Source organism: Myxine glutinosa, chromosome 1 (genome assembly GCF_964187855.1).
Source record: "Myxine glutinosa chromosome 1, kmMyxGlut1.1, whole genome shotgun sequence".
Taxonomy (NCBI): Eukaryota; Metazoa; Chordata; class Myxini; order Myxiniformes; family Myxinidae; genus Myxine; species Myxine glutinosa.
The window spans coordinates 133420684-133432713 of record NC_136261.1 but is presented as its reverse complement, the minus strand read 5'-3'; the positions used below and the strand labels follow the sequence as shown (position 1 = coordinate 133432713).

General features: G+C 44.4%; 1 protein-coding gene across 1 annotated transcript in view; it reads right to left on the bottom strand.

The window, feature by feature from the left end:
• The window catches only part of LOC137428692 (DENN domain-containing protein 2A), a 277280-nt gene that overhangs the window by 124247 nt on the left and 141003 nt on the right, over window positions 1-12030 (bottom strand). The window contains exon 11 of the mRNA XM_068118598.2: window positions 232-344. Within this exon, the coding sequence (XP_067974699.2) occupies window positions 232-344 (113 nt within the window). The remainder of the gene's footprint in view (window positions 1-231; window positions 345-12030) is intronic.

Sequence of the window (12030 nt, the reverse complement as noted above, 5' to 3'; positions counted from 1 at the left end):
TTCCGGTTCCCGATCCGGTTTCATTTTTAAAACATTCCTTTTACCTTTTGACAATAATAATTGCTATTTCCCTCAAACAACAATAATAATAATACATGGAACCAGAAATGTCTCAAGTGGATGAAAGCCACCACTACGGAAGTGACGAATCCGTAACAACATGTGAATGCAATTGACATAGTAATAGTGCGATGTAACTAATAGTTTTAAAAATAGTCATGTGTTAGTAACCTGCTGTACTCTGTGACGGGTTCCCAATCTTTGGCATCAGGGAAGCAGAAGTGTGGTATGGCCTTCAACCTTTCTTCCGACTCCCGCGCATCCTTGCTTTGTCGCTCCAGCTGCTAAAAAGGAAAAAGAAAAGCAAAAACCATCAAATGAGAATAACTTATATGTTGAACCCTGGTGTGCACAACTTAAACGACAACACTAACTTGATAGGAGACTTGATAGAAAATGAAAATGTATGAAGCATATATGCACCATATCTTTTGTTATTGTGCTTTTTGCCAGAGCAAGTACATTTGAAGTAAAAATTGACTCATCTTATGTAACAATACTTTTATTTTGTATGTATGTATGTATGTATGTATGTATGTATGTATGTATGTATGTATGTATGCCTTGCAGAGATGATTTTCTCTTAAACTACTCAATCAGGGACCATAAAGCCCCTTTCGTTTCAAAGGTTTTTGTCTGAGGAGTTCTGGTTGTATATTGGGTTTTTTTCATTGCCAATGACCTTACATGTTTTTAAAAATCATTTACCTAAAGCCCCAGTCACACCGGGCCTGTGACCAGGTTACGACCTAGCTGCGACCGAAAATTTTGTGAATCGTGGGCATATCGTAGAAAGAGCGCGCGACTGGTCGCAGAGGTCGTGGGTGATCGCCAGAGCAAAATCAGTCGCAGCAAGGTCAATGGTCATGTTCAAAACTTCTGACCTACGATTCCAAATCGTAAGAGGTCGCAGACAGGTCTTACATGGTCATACCGCCAGTCGCCCATGGATGCACCACCAGTCATGCATGATCGCGGGTGAAGTAGTCGCACGATTGGTCGTGCTACTGGTCCTGCCACCTGACGATTGGTGGTGCCACCTATCGTTCAACCTCATGATCGGTAGTGCGAGTGTTCGCAGGTCACCACGATTGATTGTCCGAGCGGTCGCAAGTCGCCACGATTGACCGTATGATTGGTCGCTGATCGCAACCACTATTCGCACGATTACCTCCGATTGATCTTGTGATCGATCTTCTCCAATCGTTGGTGATCGCACAACCGCGCGTACCACCAATCGTACGATGACCCCTAAGACCAATCGCTGTTTGCGATCGCAAATGGAGAGCATAGCAAACATTGACGATTGGTCGTACCTCGGCCAGATTGCCATCAATCGCACGATCCAGAAATCGTACGATCCAGTGTGACTGAGGCCTTACTTATATGCAGTTTTTACTGAAGAATCGCGAGATGATAGAATCTCACGAGATTGTGAATGAAAACATCTGTCATTATTTACTTTTAGCAATGTGTATATATGCATAACGAAGAAGATAATTGGTTTAGGGTTGTTTATTGGTCCGATTAGACTGCTCATGGTCAATTGAGAGTTGCAATTGCACTGGGTTTCTGCATATCTCATAGGATTGTGAGTTGGGCAGGTGACCGTGATGGGCCAAGACATGTAGGAGGCATGCTGCTGCTGTTTCGATCGTGGTTTCTGTGAAGTCAGTAATGGCATGATTGTGGAACTAGTTAAATATTCGACTGTTTCGATGAGGTAAACAAGAAATATGTAATGAGCGATGTTGGAATGCCCTTTTCTTTAATGAGCAGGAGGAGAGGATTGGTGGAGGGGGTGGGGGGGGGGGGTGATATAGAGTTGGTTTTTGAGATGGGACAGAGTTGGAAGGGGGAGGTGGAGGCTATGGCTACACCTGGGAGGGACAGGTTGAGGACTTGGATTTTGTGTGGGGGATGAGGGTGAAGCGGATTTGAGGAATTTAAGTCACATTTTACATTGCCTCAATGTTCCGTGGGTCCCTACTATCTTCTCATATAACAATACACTCATTGTGTTTGTTTTTCGGACAATTTTCTCTTGAACTACTCGACCAGCGACCATAAAAACCCATATAGTTATAAAGGTCTTTGTCCGAGGAGTTCCAATTGTATATTCTTTTTTTCCATTAACAATGAACAAATGTGTTTTACTAGCAAAAGTACCCGGCGTTGCCGGGTAACAATGAGTTGCTTCCTGATGGGAATATGAAGAGAGGGGAGGAGAAGAGGAGTGATGGAGAGGGGGAGAGGAGAGGATGGAGGGGGACGGAGGGAAGGGAAAGGGGGGAGGAAAGGGGGAGGGAAGGGGGAGAGTGGAGGGGAGGGGAGGAGAAGGGGGAGAGGAAAGCAAGGGAAGGGAAGGGAGAGGCAAGAGAGGGAAGGGGGAGAGGGGAAGGGATGGGGAGGGAGGGGAAGGTTAGTATATCGCACAAATATATTAGTCAATAAAAAATGGGTACATAAAAATAAAAAGAGAGCTCTGTCTACTGTAATGCCATGGCTTGCAAAAGCAGCCTGAATAGCGTTCACTAAGTGGTGGTTAATCATACTAGCAACGGTACCCACTCTATGGGCGGGGCTTCAACTGGGAGGCCCAAATGAAAAGGCAAAATATCAGAAATTGAAGGCTTTTTAAAATTTTAAACGATTCATATAAACATCCGTTGAATCATATCACACGCATATCATCAAAATCTAAACAGTACATGGTGCCCATTTTGAAAAAAGATTGAATTCTGCAAAACGGAAGCGGCCGCTACACGTCTTTCTCAGTCGCACGTTTATGTGTGAAGAGTGCGCGCCGAATCTGTAACACGGAAGCGGCCGCTACACCTGTTTCTCAGTCGCTTTGCACACGCTGCCATGTTACTTTGGAGCCGCACGCTTATATCAGAAGAGTTCGTCAGGAGTCGATCTACTCTCTCCTGGTACGTAGAATAAACAGTATTTGTAGAATTTCAACAAAAGCCACATCACTGTTCATATTGGTAAATATTATTCCATCGTGTTTGGAAAAACTGGAAAATTGGAAAATTTGGAAAAATAATATGGCCTATTTTACTCCCAGGGGTCCCAGGAATACCCACCCAAAACATTGTTGCGATCGGTTGAGCCGTTTTTGCAGTACCTTCAAACGGACGGACGGACATTTGGTGAATTATAGTAAGATTCAAAAAGGGTGTTATAACACACCCAAACTTCCCCGGCCTTGTGACTAATTAATTAAGTACACAGGCATTTCTCACTTCATTTGTAGAGCCCTCACCATGCAGCTTAAGTACTCCAACGAAATGGGTGATAAGGAACGGCTGGCTTGGTAAGCGTGGCTTGGCTTGGTAAGCTTAATCAGCAACCTGATCGCTTCTGGTTGAAATGGCCGAGGAATTTTAAAAACAGATCGTTGGTTCAGTGGAGTGACACCCTATCCCATGGAAAGATGAATGAAGTTAAAAATTATTAAGTTAAATAAAATTAAAAAACTAACCAGCTCCACTGTACTCCTATCAAGTTAGTATAGAAGTAGAATGACAGCCTCACTTAAATAAATGAATATATACACTTAGTTATAAAATCGCAAGATATGGTAAATTTTGTCAGATTCCACTCCAGATTTGGACATTTATTTAGTTTACAGCATCCAATCCTCATATCCGAATCCAGATTTTGATGATATGCTTCAATTATGCAATGAGAATTGATCGTGTTTCCAAGGCAAGGCACGTTTGAATAGGCCGAAACAAAATGGCGGCTTAAGAACCCAGCGAGTGGCAGTGGGCTGACCAAGATGGCGGGCTGCCACATTGGTATGTCTTTTTCAGGTTTTTTTCTTATGAGCACCTCGTACTTTCGAGCTCTCCACGGCATCAAAGTTTAGAGATCGTCATTCGTGCTGACTTTGAAGCGGCGGTTCGTCCTGCGGACCTTCTTTAAGCTGTGCGTCCTGGTTCGTGCTGACTTCGAAGCGGCGGTTCGTCCTGCGGACCTTCTTTAAGCTGTGCGTGGAGTGGACACGCAGCGAGGCCTAGTTCGCGCCAACGAACACATTTTCCCGCCAAGGCCTCAGACGATCTTTGACGATTCCTGACGAGATACACCAGCCAATTTGGAGGTACATCGATCAGGCAAGACATTCTCACGTCGTGCGAGTGCGAGTTCGAGTCCTGGCTTCATCAGGAGCGGTCGTCTTCTGACGTCTTGCTGGGGTCGGTCGTGAGGAGGGGAACTGTGGACGGAGAGCTGTGGTTTCCGTGCAGACATCGTGAGGACAGGCACGGCTGGGAAGAGCGAGCTGCACGCCAAGGCCGTTCGCTTCGCGCGGAAGGCCTACTTCGCGCCAAGGAGTGTGTTTCGTGCGCAAGGACGCCGGGGCCTCGGACGATCTTTGATGATTCCTGACGAGATACACCAGCCGATTTAAGACTAAGTGCCCAGTAAATCACACCTCTTTGTTTTTCAGTTGGATTTCCCTTTGTCTGTATTTGGGTATGTTTGGGAGTGCTCCATTTGGGAATATAGTTTATTGATCATTTTTTCATGCACCAAGCATTTTCATCAAGCATTTTCATTTCATCAAGCATCAAGCATTTTTCTTCAGTGCATCATCACCTTCGAAAGTGTTGCGTTTACATTCTGTACGCCTGGCCATCTTAGCTACTTAACGTGCAGTGTAAACGAACCTTTTCTTTGTTATCAATGGTGATCTCAAGCTTGTGGAGGAGCTTGTATGTGTAATGTATTTGGGAGGATGACTCGGCCATCCTTGTGCTTTTAGTTTTACATGAATTGACTTGGACCAGTGTGGACGGTGTGTACCCTGGTTAGAATAGGTACACCGCATCCCTGCATGTCGTAAGAGGCGACTAAGAGGGTTGGCGTCAGGAAGGGCATCCGGCCATAAAAACATTGCCTCAAAAAGAGAACCATGACAATTACAACTACATATGGGCAGGGTACAGCCCGAAGAGGAGATCGGTTTCTGAGGTTTGGGACATGGAATGTAGGGACAATGACAGGGAGATCAGGAGAAGTGGTGGAAGTATTGGTCAGAAGAAGAGTGGACATATGTTGTGTGCAAGAGACGAGATGGAAGGGAAGTGGTGTGAGAATGGTGAAGGGTAGGCAGGGACAGAAATACAAGTTTGTGTGGCAAGGGTGCCCGGAGGGCGTGAATGGTGTTGGTGTCCTGTTTTCTGAGGAGTTTGTAGACAGTGTGGTGAGTGTGACCAGAGTGAGTGATAGGTTGATGATGGTGAAAATGATGATTGGAAAGCTCTTGGTGAACATCATCTCGGGATATGCTCCGCAGGTTGGTCGGAGCGATGAAGAGAAGGACAAGTTCTGGTGTGCGATAGAGAAGCTGATGGAAAACGTGAAAGATGAGGAAGTTGTTGTGGTAGGAGGATACCTAAATGGACATGTGGGAAGGAGTATGGACGGTTTTGAGGGAGTTCATGGGGGTTACGGATATGGTGTAAGAAATGGAGAAGGTGAAAGGATTTTGGAGTTTGCTGATGGAGCTGATTTGTTGATTTGTAATACTCAGTTCCAGAAAGGGGATAATAAGCTTGTTACATACACGTCAGGTGGGTCAACGACAACCATTGACTACCTGATGGTGCGTAGGCGAGATAGGGGGCACCTCCGGGACACAAAGGTGATCCCGGGGGAGGAGGCTGTTTCACAGCACCACTTGGTTGTCTGTGACATAAGGGTGAAAGGTGCGAGGAGAGCTCGGCGGGTGAAGTACCAACCGAGAATGAAGGTGTGGAAGTTGAAAGAGGTGACAGTAACGGAGGCATTAAAAGAGAGGCTGAGTCGGGTCGAGGATGATGTGGTTGAGCTTGAAAGTGGTTGGATGTCAATGAAAGATAGTCTGTTGGGAGCCGTTGGTGAGGTATGTGGATGGACAAAGGGACCACCGAGGCACTCGGAAACATGGTGGTGGGATGATGAAGTTGGAAAGAGGATTGACGAGAAGAGGAAGAAGTTCAAGGAGTGGCAGAAGGCGAAGGGTACGGGAGCAGAAAAAGCAGAGCATGAAAGTTATAAGGCAGCCAATAAGGCTGCAAAGAAAGAGGTAGCAAAGGCGCAGGAGACATGGAGGAAAATGTTCGGAGAACGCTTGGATTCGGAAGAGGGTCAGAGAGCGGTATTCAGGATTGCAAAGCAGATAGCGAAAGAGAGGTGTGATGTGATGGGGGTGAGTTGCTTGAAGGATGAAGTGGGACAAATCGTTGTGGACCCAGATGGAATTAAAGGAAGATGGAAAAGATATATGGAAATGCTGTTGAATACAGAGAATGAATGGGATGGCAACATAGAGAGTAACCCAGTTTTAGGACCGGCAGAGAAGATAACTGAGAAGGAAGTTGAGGAAGCGATAAAAGCAATGAAGAGTAGAAAAGCGGGAGGGCCGACGGGAGTTGTGGGAGATATGTTGAAGGCAGCAGGAAGTTGGGGTGTGAAGAGAATGACAGAGATCTGTAATCTGGTGGTGAAAGAAGGCCACATTCCAGTGGATTGGGAACTGCGTACCCTTGTCCCTCTATACAAGCGGAAAGGTGACCCTCTGGAGTGTGACTCGTACCGAGCGATAAAGTTATTGGAGCCTGGAATGAAGGTATTGGAAAGGGTGTTGGAGAGGAGGATAAGGAAGAAGGTGAAGATCGACGAAATGCAGTTTGGATTTATGCCAGGAACAGGAACGACAGACGCGCTCTTTATGGTGAGGCAGTTGCAGGAGAAGTACATGGAGAAGAGGAAGAAGTTGTTTCTTGGGTTTGTTGATCTGGAGAAAGCATTCGATAGGGTTCCACGCGAAGTATTGACATGGGCATTGAGGAAGTTAGAAGTGGAGGAATGGTTGATCAGAGTTGTGATGGCAATGTGCAATAGAGCGCGCACAGCTGTAAGGACGAAGGACGGGAACAGTGGTGAGTTTGAGGTGAAAGTGGGAGTGCATCAGGGGTCGGTACTAAGTCCACTACTATTTGTAGCTGTGATGGAGGTGCTGGCTCAGACCATCAAGGAGAGTTTCCCGTGGGAGTTGTTGTATGCAGATGATCTGGTGTTGATTGCGGAAAGTATGGATGGACTGAAGGAAAAGATGAACAAGTGGAAGGAAAGTATGGAGACAAAAGGTCTGAAGGTGAATATAGGAAAGACGAAGGTGATGGCAAGTGGTAAAGCATGTGGTGAGGTGGAAAGAACTGGGAAGTGGCCATGTGCTGTGTGCAGGAAGGGTGTCGGAGTGAACTCCATTCAATGTACAATGTGCACTGAGTGGGTTCATGAAAAATGTAGTGGTCTGAGAGGGTCATTAACCAGTGTGGCAGCTACATTCAAATGTAAGGTGTGCACTGAGGGAGCTGCAGATGGAGGAAATGTTGAGTTGGATCTTGGAGATGGCGTGAAGCTGGAAGGTGTGAAAACATTTTGCTATCTCGGAGACATGCTGAATGGAGAAGGTGGATCAGACTCGGCAACGGCTGCTAGAGTGAGATGTGCATGGAAGAAGTTTTGGGAACTGAGTGGCATGCTGATGAGGAGGGGAGTGTCGTTGAAGCTGAAGGGAAAGGTGTATGCTGCATGTGTGAGAAGTCTTATGATTTATGGGAGCGAGACATGGGTCATGAATGTCGAGCAGCAACGAAGGCTGGAAAGGGTGGAAATGCGAATGGTTCGGTGGATGTGCGGAGTGTCGCTGAGAGAGAGGAAGACAAATGATGAATTGCGAACGATGATGGGAATGGAGCCTGTGATTGATGCTGTGAAGAGGAACAGGTTGAGATGGTTTGGTTATGTGTTGAGGAAGGATGAAAGTGACTGGTTGAGAAGAGTGATGGAAATAAATGTAGAAGGAAGTAGAGGACGTGAAGAGCGAGAAAGACTTGGCTAAAGACGGTGGAAGAAGACATGCGGGCAAGGGGGTTAACAAGGAGAGATGCAGAAAATAGGGCAAAATGGAGAAGATTGTCATGGGGACCGCAAGGCTAACCCCCGCTCTTGCAGGGAAAATGGCTTTAAAATGCATGTTGTTGTTTGTTTGAGCACCTCGTTAATCGTCTTCAGAAAGGGTGTTATAACACACCGAAACACCCAGTTTTCATCATTGCAATCTGTTGGAGGTCCAGGTGTATGCATGCAAAATTTGGAGCCGCTAGGTTTCATGGTTTTGGAATTATGGAGGAGACCGATGGACGGACAGACACTGCCTTTTATTATTATTATAGATAATCATTTAGCTGTCCTAACCACTATTTTTACGGAATCTCACCAGATTGTGATTTAAGCCATTCTTTAAATTTACTTTTAACTTCTCAGTTTCTTCTCTTGCAATTAAAGCAATACCCTCTTGCCATTGCAATTCAAGACTGGTCTCCTACATATCCACCACCATTGATATTATCTCAGTGTGGGAATTCTTCCACAGAAACTTGCTCGCCCTTATGCACAGACTCATCCCATCTCGTGTTCAGTTATCATACCGACCCTCCCACCCATGGTACAACAAATCACGTGGTGAGGCAGTTGCCTTCAAACAACTTGAATTTTCCTCCTGGAAAGCAAATCCTACTGAAGACAACCTCAGATCATTCCACAAAGCCCGCAGCAAGTATGTGTTCACGCTCAGGAGTCAGAAAAAAGCATCTAGCCAATCTCAACATAGAATAATTAAATAATGAATCGATTAATTAATTTATCAATAAATCAAAAATACCCTTTAAAGCCAAATCACTTGGTCACAGCCATGTCCAAATATCAGCTTCCTAGCTCAAAAGATGCCTGCAAGCTATTTGGTATTATTTGCAACATATTACCTCAACGTACAAATCATTTACTTCTGAGATTTGCAGCCGATTTCGTCCAGTAGAAGCCGAGAAACATATTTTCAGTCCTCATGTTAAAGCTGCATACAGAGAAACAATCCCATATATAAAGGGAGGGGCCTCCCTTTGATTGTTAAAATGAACAGGTCATTATTAATGACGCAATGTTATATTGCAACATAATTGCTGATAAATCGCTGCATAGCTGCACGTATTTCCGGATGAAGGAGGAATAAAATTATTCTTTTATACAATTCATTTTATTCTCATTGAGCATTTTATTGTAAATGTGTTATTGTCTGCAGTAAATGTTGGGAAACTTTCCAAGAATGTGTGAGTGTGACTTATAAAAGTGAAATATGGGTGTGAATCAACATGTGGACAATATGTAAACATGTATTCTGGATGTAGGTTGGTGTTTAAGGATGGTGGGGTGAGGGGTGGGGGGGAGGGGTTGAGGTGCCCCTCTGAGTTAAAGGAAGGTTTTAAGGAAAAACTTAAGGAGTATTTGTATGTGGAACGATGCTCAAATTAAGGATGTCCTCAAGTCCTTAACCCTTTGAGTACGGGATTTTTTTTTGATAAAAATACCCCCGGTACGGGATTCATTTGGCATTTTGGTACGGGAATGCAACCACGTACTGACGATCTATTTATAGGTATAGTCGATGACGTGTAGTAACGTCATCCGTACACAAAACTTTTTCGTGGGTTGCAGCACTGGATGTCATCCGTACTCAAAGGGTTAAGAGGAAACTTGAGGAAATATTAAAGTAAATCCTCAAATCTTTCCTTAAGGATGCTTTATGCAACCAGGCCTTAGGGCTTGGGATTTAGGGGAGTTGGGGAGGAGGGAAGGGGAAATGCAGAGCTCATGTCACACATTACATGACCCCTGAATTTCCACAGGTCCCTGCTATTGAAAGAACAATGCTCTAGCTGACATGATTATTTGAGTTTTGAATAAATTCCAAATGGCAAAGCACAACAAAATGCAGTCGTGACAAAGTTAGGTTGGGTGTATAGGGGTAGAAATAAAAATGGATAGGGATGTGGGATGGCATATGTCAGTGAAGCCATGGAAAGGAACAGTGTGATTGAACAGACTCCATGAGACAGTTATACAAATGGTAGAAAAAAGGAACACGAGAGTGGATTTGGTTGGAAAGCCTGGATTTTAGGGGGTAACTCATCGGGGGTTACTTGAAGAATGCATGTGACCTGGCGGAGCTGGAAGGGTCAGAGGGCTGAGAGGGCCGATGAAGCTCGACTGGAGGAGAGGCAGTAAAAAAACAGAAAGGCTGCCTGTAATGTGAGAGAAACAGACCGTATGCTTCGGCCTCATCGTGGTAGATGCCAATAATGTTGAGAACCTTAGATTCCACAGAATCCGAGAGAGACAGCTGGGATACTAGGGTTCCAGCCTATAGAGGACAGCAATACTCCATTGCATAAGCTAGTGACAAGAGCTTTGTCAGTTGTGAGTAGTTCTGATTTATCAAGTATAGTAATTACTTAGAATGACGGATGATACACAGTCTATATCAGGCATTGGAAGCCATCGTTGCTTATATCATCAACCCAGGAAACATCATTGCTGATCATGAGGCCACCAAGTTCGAGAGTTTAAGTCTTGCAGCGGCTGACCATAGAAATAGATAACTGGTTTGGTTGATCGGCCTTCAAGAGCGACAGTGTGACAATGTTCCATTATACCAGATGAGCATATAAACAATATCAGATCAGCAGAGAGGGATGCAGCTGCTGTCTTCCTCTCACTTGGATAGGGTACTGTACTGTACACACAATGTGAAGTCATCTCTAAAAAGAAAGAGGGTTTCCCAGATCATCAGAGAGATCGTTTATGTAAACGAGGAACATGTCTGGGCCGACGACAACGCCTTGTGACACTCCAGCCTCAACTGGAAAAGTAAAGGAGACGGTTCGATTGATAGTAACGTATTGACTATGTGAGTGGAAGAAACCCGAAATAGAAGTATGAAAGCAGCTGCATATGACATACGTAGCGAGCTTTGCAAGCACAGTGCCACAATTTGTTGATTGTTCGATATATGTCCAGGGTAATGGTCACAAACTCTTGTTTGAGATATTGAGCCTCCAACCATTCTTGATAGAGGTGTAGCAAGATCCTATTCCAATGTGATTAGGAAACAAAATTACATAGCCATAGCTGGGAAAGATGTGTGACACTGACTGGAAACTATGTCGAAAAGATCAAACATTCATGACAAGTTTTACCCATGGACCATATCTTCCTGGTTTGGGGGATTAGGGGTGGGGAGCATTTTTATATATTTCCTTGGTGTGTTATATCACTCAATCGATATTGACATCTCTCTTCCTTCAATCCCTCCTTTTATTTAATCTGGGGAAATATTTTAATACCCATGCCCACTGCTTGTAGCTCCTTGATGAATGCCACTCGAAGCCTGAAACAGCAAGTATAGCCAGTCCTTTGTCCTCGAAACAAAAAAATAGCAAATGATTTAATTTTGTTTTTTTCATCAAAACTCATTCAGCTAAAAATACTTAGTTGCAATTATAACAAGAAAGAGCAATAAGATATTGCAGACGCTCACCAGGACGTGTTTATGTGTTGTATTTTGTGTGGTGATTATTTGCTGCTGCGTTTGTGTGGTTTATTGACGTATATTTATGTTCAATCCAATATGGCTCCCGAACCACATGACCGATGACGTCATAAATTCAATTCTCCCATACAATGTTTGTGTAGATCACGCTCAAGAAATTTCAAACGGAATTTCAAAAGCGTTCTACTTGTCTCATTATGACGTCATAATGAAGGCACTGATAACATCATAATGAATACATGTTGTTCTCCACGGGGAGTGCTTGACAATGAGCCATGTTTCAATTTTTCCATGGAGGGTTTTTGGAGATATAGAGGTGCAAAGTTTTTCTGTTTCCCAAGATGGCTGCCATACCACGTAATCTATGATGTCATAATTATCATTAAAAATTCTGCAGGAGGAGAACTCCTACAGTGAAAGATTTGTGTCAATTGGACCAACGGTTGCAGAGAAATCATACTCACGTTTTGTGCCGACAGACGGACACAAATGGCAGGCAGGCAGGCAAATGGCAGACAGACAAA